The 12,127-nt window shown below is 44.5% G+C and overlaps 2 protein-coding genes across 2 annotated transcripts in view; one reads left to right on the forward strand and one right to left on the reverse strand.

Moving 5' to 3' along the window:
* SETD4 (SET domain containing 4) overlaps positions 1–12,127 on the forward strand; it is a 242,220-nt gene that overhangs the window by 191,468 nt on the left and 38,625 nt on the right. The window lies entirely within an intron of this gene.
* The window catches only part of DOP1B (DOP1 leucine zipper like protein B), a gene marked incomplete at its 3' end in the record, with an annotated part of 41,436 nt that overhangs the window by 7,832 nt on the left and 21,477 nt on the right, over positions 1–12,127 (reverse strand). The window contains exons 17-28 of the mRNA XM_079316163.1: positions 11,992–12,092; positions 8,384–8,574; positions 3,796–5,344; positions 3,330–3,441; positions 2,804–2,992; positions 2,497–2,622; positions 1,881–2,015; positions 1,465–1,520; positions 1,051–1,155; positions 904–970; positions 425–566; positions 172–254 (exon numbers count right to left, since the gene is read on the reverse strand). Coding sequence (XP_079172289.1) covers positions 172–254; positions 425–566; positions 904–970; positions 1,051–1,155; positions 1,465–1,520; positions 1,881–2,015; positions 2,497–2,622; positions 2,804–2,992; positions 3,330–3,441; positions 3,796–5,344; positions 8,384–8,574; positions 11,992–12,092 — 2,856 coding nt within the window. The remainder of the gene's footprint in view (positions 1–171; positions 255–424; positions 567–903; positions 971–1,050; positions 1,156–1,464; positions 1,521–1,880; positions 2,016–2,496; positions 2,623–2,803; positions 2,993–3,329; positions 3,442–3,795; positions 5,345–8,383; positions 8,575–11,991; positions 12,093–12,127) is intronic.

Genomic DNA, 12,127 nt, shown 5'->3' on the forward strand with positions numbered 1-12,127 from the left:
GGCTGGAAATTTGTGCAGTGGAAGAGCACCCAAAGGATTTACACTGCTGTTTAATTTACCAGGAAAATCCTCCCGAGATTCATAACCCAAATCACCCCGTGGTGATTGGATCAACTGGAATTGGAGACATAAACCTGAGACCTGATTGAATCACCACATCATCCCACTGACCTCTGCAAGGAGAGAAAGGGCTTGGACACTGTAGATGGAAGGAGCAGAGGCAGAAACCATTGAAGATGGTGCCACTGTTGCATCTGAAAGAGGCAAAATAATTGAGTTTTCTCTTCTGACAGGTTTAAATGCTGCTGCTTCCTAATTTGCTGCCCAAATAGAACAAATTAGTGTTACACTGAAATGTAAAATCATGCACATCATCAAACCCTTCATGCTCTTCACTGCCTTCAGCAGAAGAGAAGGAAGTTACCATTGACATCCTCCACGTTGAATTCATCTGGTAAAATCTGAGGCTGAGCTTTCACTTCCAAATTCCTGCTCAGCCAACTGGTCTGTTCCAGGGAAGAACCTGCAACGGTCCCCACAGCCTCCAGGATCTTTTGGGTCACCTCCTGTAATGTAATCAAAGTGGTATCATCCCACTTGTGTTAGGAGCTCAAATCATAATAGTGCACAGAAAGAACAGCTTTGAAAAGATTTCAAGCTTTGGGACTTAAGCTTTCTAAGCTTTTGGGACTCAGGTTTCAAAGATTTGGGACAAAATTCTGTTTATGTCTCATGTTTGAGTCTCCTCTGTTCATCAGGCCTCAGCCAAAATGTTTGGATGCACATGCAGAAGCAATTCCAAAAGGAATTCAGATCCAAAGGACAGATCAGGTCATCTCCACTTTTCCTTACATGCACAGTGCCAGGTTTAGGAACTAAAAGATGAATTTGAACCTGCTGTACCTGCAGGTCTTTCTGGTCCTTTTTATTTTCCAGGGTGGGTGTCCTTGTCACAAAGTCATTCAGGATGCTGTGGGGAGAGCAGAGCACTCTCAGTCAGGAATTGCAGAGTTCAAACCTCAGTGAAACCTCTCCTCTCTCATGCAGTACCTGAGGAGAAGGAAGTGGCCAGGAGGAGCCAAGTTCAGCTGCACAGACTCTCTGAGGAGCCCTAATAAGGGCTGGAAGTTCTCCTGCAGGGCTGGGACAGGGAGTCTGCCAAAAAAAAACCACAACCAAAGCACACCTGAGTGAAGGCAGAGTTAAGGAAAGAACAAAAAAAACAACAAATAAGAGGAACTTGGTGGTTTAAAAGCTTCAGGATCAGTCCTGCCCTTCCTGTCAGTGCCACTTCCCCTCCCAGTGTCACAGCCCTGGCACTGTGTGTCACCAACCAAGGGACAGCACATTTCCTGCCCAGAACTATTCTGGCACATGAAGACCAAAGGAAAGCAGAAGTGGCAGTACTGGCTGTTCCCTCCCTGGAGTCAAACAGAAAATTCTCTTTTAGAAGGACTGAGTTACCTCTGGATGAAAGCATAACTGAACTGCAGCACTGGGATATCCACGAGAGAGGATTTCTGGAAAAGAAAAGCAAACCCACACTTATTTGCCATCAGAAGGAAAAAGAAAATCCAAGCTGGCCTTAGACACTTCCAGGGATGCAGGGCAGCCACAGCTTCTCTGGGAATTCCATCCCAGGGAAGGATTTATTCCCAAAATCCCAGCTAACCCTGCTCTCTGATAGTTTAAAACCATTTCCCTTGTCCCATCACCATCTGCCTGATGTATTTTAAAGAATTTATTTATTGTGGATCAAACACAATCTGGGTTCAGGAGCAAAGGACAATCCCACATTTAAAAACAAACCCTTCCAAAGACACATTGAAACAGATCCAGGCTGGAATACATTAAGAAAATGGAATTCTCTTCCTGCTCACCTCTTCCCCCTTGATTTGTGCTGGTTTCCTGACCACCTCTTTGACCAGATATAATATGGTGTCAATTTTCAATGTATTCAGGGCACAAATTAAGTCCACGAGAATAAGCTGGGATGCACTGGCCACTGGGAGAATCTGACAAAGGAAAACAAAACAAAAAGACACAAATGCAAATTAACAGGGGTGAAATCAAACACAGCCCCATTTAAAAATCTTCTCTCAACACCTTATGAAAACAACTGGATTCTGCTCCAATGAAAGCAGGAAAAGAAAAAGTTCTCCCCAGAATAAATAACGGGTTCCAGAGAACACAGCTCTCATTTTCTCTAGAAATTGAGCTGATTCATGGGCTTTAAAATATAATTGTCCAATTACAATCCAGTTTTGAGTAAGAAATGGCTTTTACTCTCAGATTTAAACCCATAATGTTGATTTTATTTGATTGTTTAGTGAGTTTTAATTGCAGTCCTGATGTTTTTTCTAACTAAGAGGATTTCAGATTTTTCAGTCCTGTTTCAAAAACCCCAAAGAATCTACAAACAGAGTTGAGAACTGACTATATAAATGTAATATTTGCCTTTATGTAGGAAATAAAGGTGCCTTTCTTTAGCTTCACCTTGGTTTTACTGTGACTCCTGTGAGGTTTCTTGCTGTTCCACACTGCTGCAGTTGCTGCCATCAGCTGGATTCCAAGATGTGCTGTCAAGGGATTCAGGAAATCCAATATTTTTGTTCTTAGTGTCTGTAAAAGGGAGAAATTAATTATTAGTGTAAGGCAAAGACCATCTCCTAGTTGATAAAATATTATTTCTTTTCCCAGGAAATAAACAACAATAAAAGAACTCCATGTAAAATGCACTGGGGAGGATGAGGAGATTAAAAACAAAAAAAAAAAAAAATCAGCATTTGAAAAGAGCTCCTACTTTGGTTGCTTTAAAGTAGACTGAAGAGGAGCCTTTAGTTGTCCCAAAGAAATCAGTTGGTCTTTTTTGGGAGTCTTCCCTCTTTATGACACTCCAGAGGAGGCTCATGGTGTTCATAATTCGGGGCAGCTCCTCCAGGATGGCATTCCTGGCATTCCTCAGGTTGGCAGGTTCAGCTGAACAGGATGACTGGGAAAACAAAAATTTCTTATGCCTAAAAGATTGCCTAATTCTTCTGCCTAATTTCTAAGAGCCTCAAAATTGTAGGGAAAACATCAAAACATTATTGACTCAAAAGAAAAAAAATGAGTTTGTTAAGGATAGAGGACTGATATTTGCATCACCAAGATCTTGAACAATGATTTAAAATTCACTAAAATACAGAAAAATTAAGCTCAGTCCTTTCACTTTGAGTCAGTTCAGTTCTCTGGGTGTGCCATGAGGCCCCTCTAAGGTTATTTTCTTGTACAATTCACTGTTAACATTTACCTGGAAGGGATAGTGCAGTCAGGGCATTCCCACATACCTTTTTTGTTGGACTGGGATGATCCAGAAGGCAGAAGTGCCCAATGGTTGTCAGCCCTTCCAGAAGGGTGAGGGGATAATCAGGAGTCACATTTTCTCTTTTAGAAGTGAAGCTGTGGGAGGAGAGAAAAAAACCTAAACAGGTTAATAAGTCAAGTGGTATTTCCTTGATTAAAAATTCCTGTTTCTATTCCATAGCTAAAATTGGAGTATCAGGAGTATCAAGTCAGGAATATCAAAATGAAAGGATGCATAAAATTGGGAGCTTGTATTCTTGGGTGGAAGGCAGAGGGAGCCAGGAAATATCACAGCAGCTACAACAATCCTGTCTCCAGCTCACTCCATGGACAAGGAATTAAGGATCAAACTCTGGGAACCACAGTGCTGACTCAGGGAATTCCTACACACTCCCTGCTCTGTGGAAAGGGGAATTTTTGAGATAACAAATCCCCCACAGTGCCTCTTACCTGGCAGATGTTTTGGCAGAAGTCTTCACAGTTTCATTTTCATACTGCTTGACAAGCTCATCCAGGTTTTTACAGATCTGCACCACAAATGGGGCCACTGTCCAGCCTAAGGACTTGCCAAAATAGGGCAGGGAGCTGGTGACCAAGCCCACCCAGGTGGGATGCATGCCATGGCCATACTCTGGCTGCAGCCCCCTGACCACAGCAGAGACAAAGAGGCCCTGGGAGGTGATGGGGTGTGGGTACACGTACTGCATGGCCCCAATGGCCTGCTGGAAGTTCAGAGCCTGCTGCCACTCCTTGGAAAGGTCTGCCTGGTTCTCCTGCTCCTCAGGGCTCTGGCCCAGGTGATGCTCCAGGACAATGAGCACCTGCAGCAGCTTCAGCAGCTCGATCTGCAGCGGGTGCTCGCTCCAGATCTGATCGTGGCCAAAATTGATCAGGCTCTCCTCCAGGAGCTGCTCCTCAGCACTGAGCTTGGCCCCCTCAGCCAGGAGCAGCTGGTGCTGTTTGTGGCTGAGGTACATGGAGGCTGAGAGGGAGAGCAGCACGAACTCCTGCACTTTGCACCTGCCCAGCAGCTCCCGGATGAACTCCACGCTGCCGGGCTCGGCAGCTTTGGCCGTGCTGGCCAGCTGGGCCATCATCCTGATCAGCACCTCCACACTCTTCACCTGCACATCCCTGTTGGCCAGCAGCTCCCTGTGGCTCAGCTGCAGGCAGCAGGGGTAGTAGGAACGCAGGAAGCTCAGGCACAGGTAGGTGAGCAGCTCGATCAGCACCGAGTGTGGACACACAGTGGGAGACTGAGGCTGCAGCTTCCCATAAAAGCTCTGCCCCACCAGAGCTTCCTGGTGGCGAGCCAAGAGGTTGTAGATGAGGTTGAGGTGTGCTGTGGAGCTGGTGTCCATGCTGGTGGTGGCCACAGCCTCGATGAATTCCTTGGGGTTGGTTTTGAGCACGGCCTCCAGCACGGAGAAGGCGTAGAGCACGCGCCGGGAGTCGTAGGGCTGCAGGTAGAGCAGCATGTGCTTGAACAGAGCCTCTGCCAGCTCCTGCTTCTCCTTCTGCTGCCTCAGCAGCCTGCAGTGGGCAATTTCCTGCAGCTCCAAGTCCACCTCCTCATCACTGGACAGAGACTCTGATGCCTGGGTCCTCTCAGAGTCAGCCCTGACGAGGTTGGGCCCCGTGCTGGGTTTGGAGCTCTCGGACAGGGAGGCACTGAGGGAATTCCTTGGGGCCTCTCTGCTGTCCTCCCTGTCCTCACTGCTCACCTCCTGCAGCTCCAGGGAAGGGGAGAAGGAGGAGGTGTTGTCACTGTCATGGCCTGTGCTGGTGTCTGCAGACTCAGTGTGCTCACTGTTGTCCTGCTCGGATCCATCGTTCTCAGCCTGCTCAGCTTTCTCTGGATCCTTTTCCACTTCTGCCCAAATTGCTTCTCTGTCCACAGCAGTGAACTGGCTCAAGGGAAGATTTTCCTCAGAATTGCTCTCAGAGATACCAGACTCCTTCAGAGTCTTTTTCTTGCAAAGCCACTCACGAACATAGTCTGAAAAAAAATATTTTTTTCATTTAATTTCTATATGATGCATAAATTCGTATCATAATCTGGTTTGGAAGGGATCTTTAAGTGCCATTTAGTCAACACATCATGCTTTATATTCAATAAATCATTTTTAAAAAGTTTATGAAGCTACTCTGCTCCAGTCCAGTATTAATTGTAATGAATGAGACTAAAAGAAAATTCTTAAAGCAAGAATTATTTCTGTTTTAAAGTGGTTAAAGAGCAGTGCTAACCTACTGCAAAAAGAACAGGATGAAAACATAAAGACTCCCTAGGAGTGACAATTGTCATTTTTAATGTTTCCTGAACATTAAATATTTGTGGAGATCAGGAGGGCAATTAGAAGAATGGCAACAGAGGGATTGATTAATTAACTAATTAAAGAGGTAATGTTTTCCTTGATTAAATGTTGTGGAACAAGGAAGAAATGGGTTATCTCTGTGTTTCTCTAGCAGCCCTGTGGATGCTGTAATTGTGTGACATTTCTTTGTCACCTGACACCAAAAAATGCTGCTGAAAGCACAGCCTGGTGACAGGCACGGGACAAGTGACAGGAACTTCCTGTATATAAAACTCCCACAAACTTCTGCATTTCCTGCTCTGCTCCGGGAAAAAAAAACCAAAAACTTGGATATTTGGGCCAAATTACAGAGTTGTTAAAGTTGGAAAAGCCCTCCAAGAGTCCAACCATCACCCAGCACCACCCCCATGGTCACCTCTACTGCCACATCCACACAGTTTTCAACACTTACTTGCAGGGAAGGTGACCCCAGCACTGCCCTGGGCAGCCCCTGAGCTTTACAACCCTTTCCATGGAGACATTTTTCCTAATATCCACCCTGATCCTCCCCTGGCCCAGCTTGAGGTCATTCCCTCTCCTCCTGGCCCTGTTCATGGAAGTTCATGGAGAACTCTCCCCCATGGAGGGACCCCATGGTGTCACAGGGGAAGGACTCCTCTCCCTGGGCAGTGGAAGAAAATCTCAGTGATGAACTGACCAAAACTCCCATGTCCTGTCTGCCTGTGCTGTGGTGGGAAGGAGAGAGGGGCTGGGGATGAAAAAGTTGTTTTAAGGATTTATTTTACTCCTCATTATCCTCCTCTGATTCTCTTAGCAATAAATCCACTTCACAACCTAAGCTGAGCCTATTTTGCCCTTAAAATATTTCTCCCTGTCCTTACCTCACTGATGAAGTAAATTTCATTAATTTTTTTTCCCTTTTCCCTCCTCTGCCCAGCTGCAGCAGGGGAGGGTGAGTGAGCAGCTCTTCTGGGTGAAATCAGGGCAGGGCTGTCCCTGGGGAACTGCTGAACTCTTGGAGTCAGTGAGTCAGGGTCTCTCTGAATTCTTCAGAAAGAAATCAGAGTGCAGGCATTGAATAAGTCTTAAGAGTGAGTTCTGATGTTTTTAGTGAGTAAAAGGTTTCAAATGCCACAGTAGCAGAGTGAGTTCTACTGAAGGTTGCAAACACAGTGATATCTTCAGTAGAGGCTCCAAGCCCACAGTTGTAGACAGGACTTAGACATAACAGAGCTATGGTAAGAATATTGCTGATATTTCTTAGAACAAGATAGTTTCTATGTGTAGTGTTATATGTAACTTGGTGTGCTAAGAAACTAAAATTCTAATAGGTTAAGGAGTGGTGGGCTGAGCTTGCATCTTAACTTGTTGGAAAAAATCTCATATAAGAGTTTGTATTGGGAGAGTTGGAGCTTTTAGCCATTCTGGCTTCTAGCAATTGACTTTTTGCTGCTGCTTTTGCCATTGCCTGTTGAGACTGAAGTGCTTTGTAATAAGCTGTGCTTTGTAATAAATGACCTTTTTAACTAGCTGCTTTGCTTATTTAGATAACCTGACAAGTAAGAGCCTAAGAGCTCAGAGCAGTAGCCAATAGAGCTCCAGAGTTGGTGAAACACTGATCTTAAAAAATTAGGATTTTAGTGACTTTGCTGAAAATAATTAAAAGTTAGAAGGGAGTAGTTATCTGAAACTGAAATAATTGATTGTCTGTCATTTCATGTTTGCTCAGCTGTGCTTACAATGGGAAAAGATGAAACTGAGAGCAGAACCAAAGGAACACAGACAATGGAACCAGAACCCATTCTTTGGAAAACTGGACTATCCCCAGAAATCATTTGTATTGTCAGTGATAGAAAAGGTCAGGAGTTTAGGGTGAGGAAGACTCACTTTACTTGCTCTTTTTAAGACCCCTCCCCACGAAAACAACCCCAGACTTAATTTAAGAAGTCAATTAATACTTAATAGCCATTCCAGCTAATTACCATAGGAAACAGGGATGGGAGGGGCTGTTATTATGAATATGGATTTGTTTGAATCCTTTGCCAATAAACAGACTCTGTGATCACCTGGGATTTGGCAGTGCATTAGAGGATTACCTCACTGAATAAACACACATTTTCTAACTTTAAGCTGTTAGAGAGTCTTTTGTCTGTCACAGTTGAGTATTGGTATTAGACCAGCACTCATATTTTGATAAATCACTGGGTGCCATGGAGTCAGAAAGAGCTCCCCATCATCTGTTGCCACTCTGAGCTGTATCCTGTGGCAGTCCAGGGTGTTCCCTGGCTTCCCTGAATGCCTTGAGACCCCCCATGCAAGGATCTCAGATGTCCTGGAATGGTGCCCACGGGTCTTGGGGGCTCAACTTAAGTCCCTGGAGAAATTTGCCAACATTGCAGGAAGAAATACAAACCACAAAAATAAGCAGAGTATAAATTAAACTGTTTGAAGGTAGAAAAAGTGGATTTCTAGGAATGTTTATATTAGGGAGTTTGTAGCTAAGATGGAGGATTTTGAGTACGGTACATCTTCTCTTCCTTCTTCATGCCATCCACATTGAATGCCAAGCTGGCATCCTCGAATTGGACTGGGACAGAGACGGACAGTGTGATAAATTGTCACGTATTGGCAGGCAGCGTGCCCTGGATCCAACAAACCACAGAAAACAACCCTCATCACTTTCCTGGCTATTTGACAAAGGCGTGTGCGTGAGCAGAGCCCACCTGGGGGTGCGCCGTGCCTGATGCAGGCGAGGGAGGCGCGCTGGGTGCGGGGGTGCAGCAGCAGCAGCAGCAGCGGCTCCAGGATGCGAGCGGCGTCGCTCAGGGACAGCGCCCGCAGCAGCCAGCCCTGCGCCGCCGCCCCGATGGCACCGTCCGAGCACGCCACGCTGTCCAGCACCACGAACAGCGACCTGCAGGGCGAGGAGAGAAACCTCGGTGAATAGGAGTGATTAGAGGATGGTTTGGAAGCAGTCAGATAGGAGTGATAGCAGTTTTTCACTGCCAGCAACAGCGTGAGTGGTGGATGGGTTTCTTCCTTGTGGGGGTTAATCTGGTTGTTTCTATACTCAACAGGCTTGGCACAGCACCCAAGATCCCTGTGGGATGGATTTTAGTGCCTGGGAAAAGTTAGCATCATTGCAGGAAGAATTCTAAGTCATAAAAAATAAGTAGAGTATTGTGGAAACCCAGATTATTCCTCTTGGGGGTTTCAAGACCACCCTGGTGAGGTCCCCAATGAGACTCAAGTGTCTCAGGGCTGAATTTAGCTCCTTGGAACAATTTACCAACATTGAGAGAAGAAATGCAAGCTGCAAAAATAAACAGAGTGTAAATTAGATAGTTAGAATGTAGAATAAGCAGATTTCTAGAATGTTGATATTAAGGGGCTTGTGGTAAAGATGGAGGATTTGGGGTGTGGTATGCTTATTCCTCCTTCACTCCATCCATGTAAAAGTGGCACCTTGGCATCCTTTGATTGGATGAGGACAAAACTAGACATTACAATAAGGTTGTGGTGTATTGGAAAATAATTGTAAACATCAAATACATAATTTAGAGTATAAAAGACAAACCCTGTCCAGATCTGCCCTGGACATCTAGCTAGACAGATCACTGTTAGCTGGACAAAGCATTCCTGAGATAGGAAATAATAAACAATCCTTGAAGCCTCAGAAATCAGCCTCCTGCAAGCATCAGCAAGCATCAGAGAAAACTGGGTTCCAGACCACCTGCATGTCCTCCTGAGGTGATCTCAAGTCTAAGGAGACACCTTGGGCAGTGACAAGTATAAATCAGATTGTTAGAAGGTAGAAAAGTGGATTTTTAGCATTGTTTATGATAAGAAGTTTAGAGCTAAGATGGAGGATTTGGGGTGTGGTTTGTCTTTCTTCTTCATGGTATCCATATTTTGGGTTAGGATGGCACTTCTGGATTGGTTTGGGAGAAAGCTGGACAGGGCAATGTGAGGGTCATGTATTGGAAAATAATTGTAAACATCAAGTATGTAATTTATGGTATAAAAGATAAGACTTGCCCTTTGGGCAAGCAGGGTGCCTCCCATCAGTGTGCTGCACAGACCTTTGCCAGTCAGAGAAAGAATTCCTTACATAAGAAAGAACAAACAACCTTGAAAACATCAGAAAATGGCTTCTGACTCTTCTTTAGTGCCCAACTGGGAAAAACACAAACTCTGAAATTATCCAGTGTTATGTGGTGAGGGGTCTCAGGCTTAGAGACCACACCAGCACCAACACTTCCTTTGCTTAGATAATGCCACAAATACCAAAGAAGCAGCAGAGACCTTCTCCAAGTGTGACAGGAAAGGTTCAAGATAAGGTTTAGAGATAAGAAAGCAATAAAACATGATAATATAGAGATTTCTATAGGTTGCATGCAAATGTTAGAGAATCTGTATCTTGTATTGGATTGATTAGTGGAAATTAGAATATCCAACATAGAAGAAGATTTATTGTATTGTCAACAGGAAAATCTCTCTCTTACCTCTTTTACTTCTCTCTTCCATCATCCCCCTCTCTTATCTCTTAGAACTCATCTTTCCATCCTGCTCTGAGCTGCAGGATACCCACACCCTTCACAACAAACTGCAAACTTCAAGACCAGAATATAGAGAGTGCCTGAGTTTGTCCTGACCACCATCCTCCACCAAAAACTCCCACACTGAGGGACACAGCAGGGAGGCTTCAGGGCTTTAGCTTTTATCAGTTTTGGTTCATTCACACATTGGGGTCAATTATCCACCCACAGCCCCAGGCTGTGCAGTCTCAGCCCCTGGTTTGCCCCTTTTCCCTCACTGCTGTTTCTGCTTTTTGGGTGTCCTTGATTCTCCACCTACAAAGGGATTGTTCTGTACAAACACCCTGTGAGTAGAACTCACTAACATCATTATGAAGTTTCAGAGTTATACACCAAAAAACAGAAAAGCTAAACCCCAAGGCATCATTTATACAGTGTTGGTTACTGTTCATGCCTTAAGTTTTAGCTTTTGTATTTTGCAGATTCTGCACTGCACTGGTGTGTGACTCTCAACTCCATATAAAGTGTCACAAGTTCTCCTCCAGCTCAGGCACACAAAACAATCCTTGTCCAGCCCCAGAACCAAGGACACTCTGCAGCTTCACCCCAAAAAGTGCAAAGAGAGAGAAATGGAGGAGAGAATCTGGGAGGGTGGGACTGCAGAGCCTGGAGCTGGAACTGGACAATGAACCCAATGTGGGAATGAATCAAAACTGATAAAAGTGTGAAAACTCAGGGTCCATCCTGGGTGTAGCCACAGCTGAGCTCTGGTGAATCCTTCAAAGGCTTTTAATAAATCCCTTCTTTATTCCTTTAACTCTGTCCAGCCTCTTCCAGCTCAGCCTCTCCAGGCATCACTGTCTTCACATTTTGGTCAGACTAAACAATCCCTCTAGGCCTGACATCCAAGGACACCCCACAACCTCAGGCCCCAAAAAGTATAAACAGAAGTGAGTTGGGAGGGAGCAAACTGAGGGTAGATAACTTCATTACCTGAAGCTGTAATTGGAAAATTGATCTCTGATGTGTAAATAGATCAAATTTTAATTGTGTGAAAAATTTGTGATCATCATCCATCCTGGGTGTGGCCTCTGGGAGGCTCCTGACTGCACAAGGTGAATCTGTTGAAGACCTTTAATAAATCCTCACTTTATTCTCTTAATTTTGTCTGGTCTCTGTTCTAGGGAGCCACCCCAAGGCATCACCAGCACCAAGGACAGATTAAATCCCTAAAAAAAAAAAGTTAAATCAAGCAATAAAATCCTGGCAAGGAACAGACCCAGAGCATGCTCAAGGAATCACCAGCCAGTGGCTCAGCTCTGTTCCCAAGCAGCTTTTCCTGGACTGAGTTCAGAAATTGTACAAGCAAGGCCACACAAATCCTCCCACTTTTTAAGTTCTTTCCCATATTTATTTGCTTTTATCTTATTTTATCCAATAGGAAGTAAAACTAAACTAAGATTTTATTTTTACAAGGAGCTGCTGTTGTTTTCTTTGGAAAGCAAATTTAATTCACTCCAAGATTAAAAATATCTGCTCTCCAGAAAAGCTACTCCTCCTTCATGAAGCTCTTTCTATTTTTACAGCAACTTTCTTCACCAAAAAAAACCAACAAAACAAACCAAAAACCACAGCATGCACAGAGTGCCCTGCAAAGATAAACTCCAAGGAAGTGGAAAATGTTCCTTTTGTTCATTTTTTTACTCTCACTACAGAGAACTCCTCCCCCTCTCAGAAGAGAGGATAAAACATGATATAATTCAATATAAAAATGCAAATGGAAGTGGAAATACCTGTCAAAAGAACGATTGTGGGAAGTGACTCTGCTGCCTTGGATCTCCCTGGTCAGGTGCCACATGACAGAGAATCTGAACAGAGCCTCCAGCCTTGTCCCCTGGGAAGGAAAAAAAGGAGATTTAGGGGAGGTTT

The sequence above is a fragment of the Erithacus rubecula genome (genome assembly GCF_903797595.1).
Source record: "Erithacus rubecula genome assembly, chromosome: 1".
Classification (NCBI taxonomy): domain Eukaryota; kingdom Metazoa; phylum Chordata; class Aves; order Passeriformes; family Muscicapidae; genus Erithacus; species Erithacus rubecula.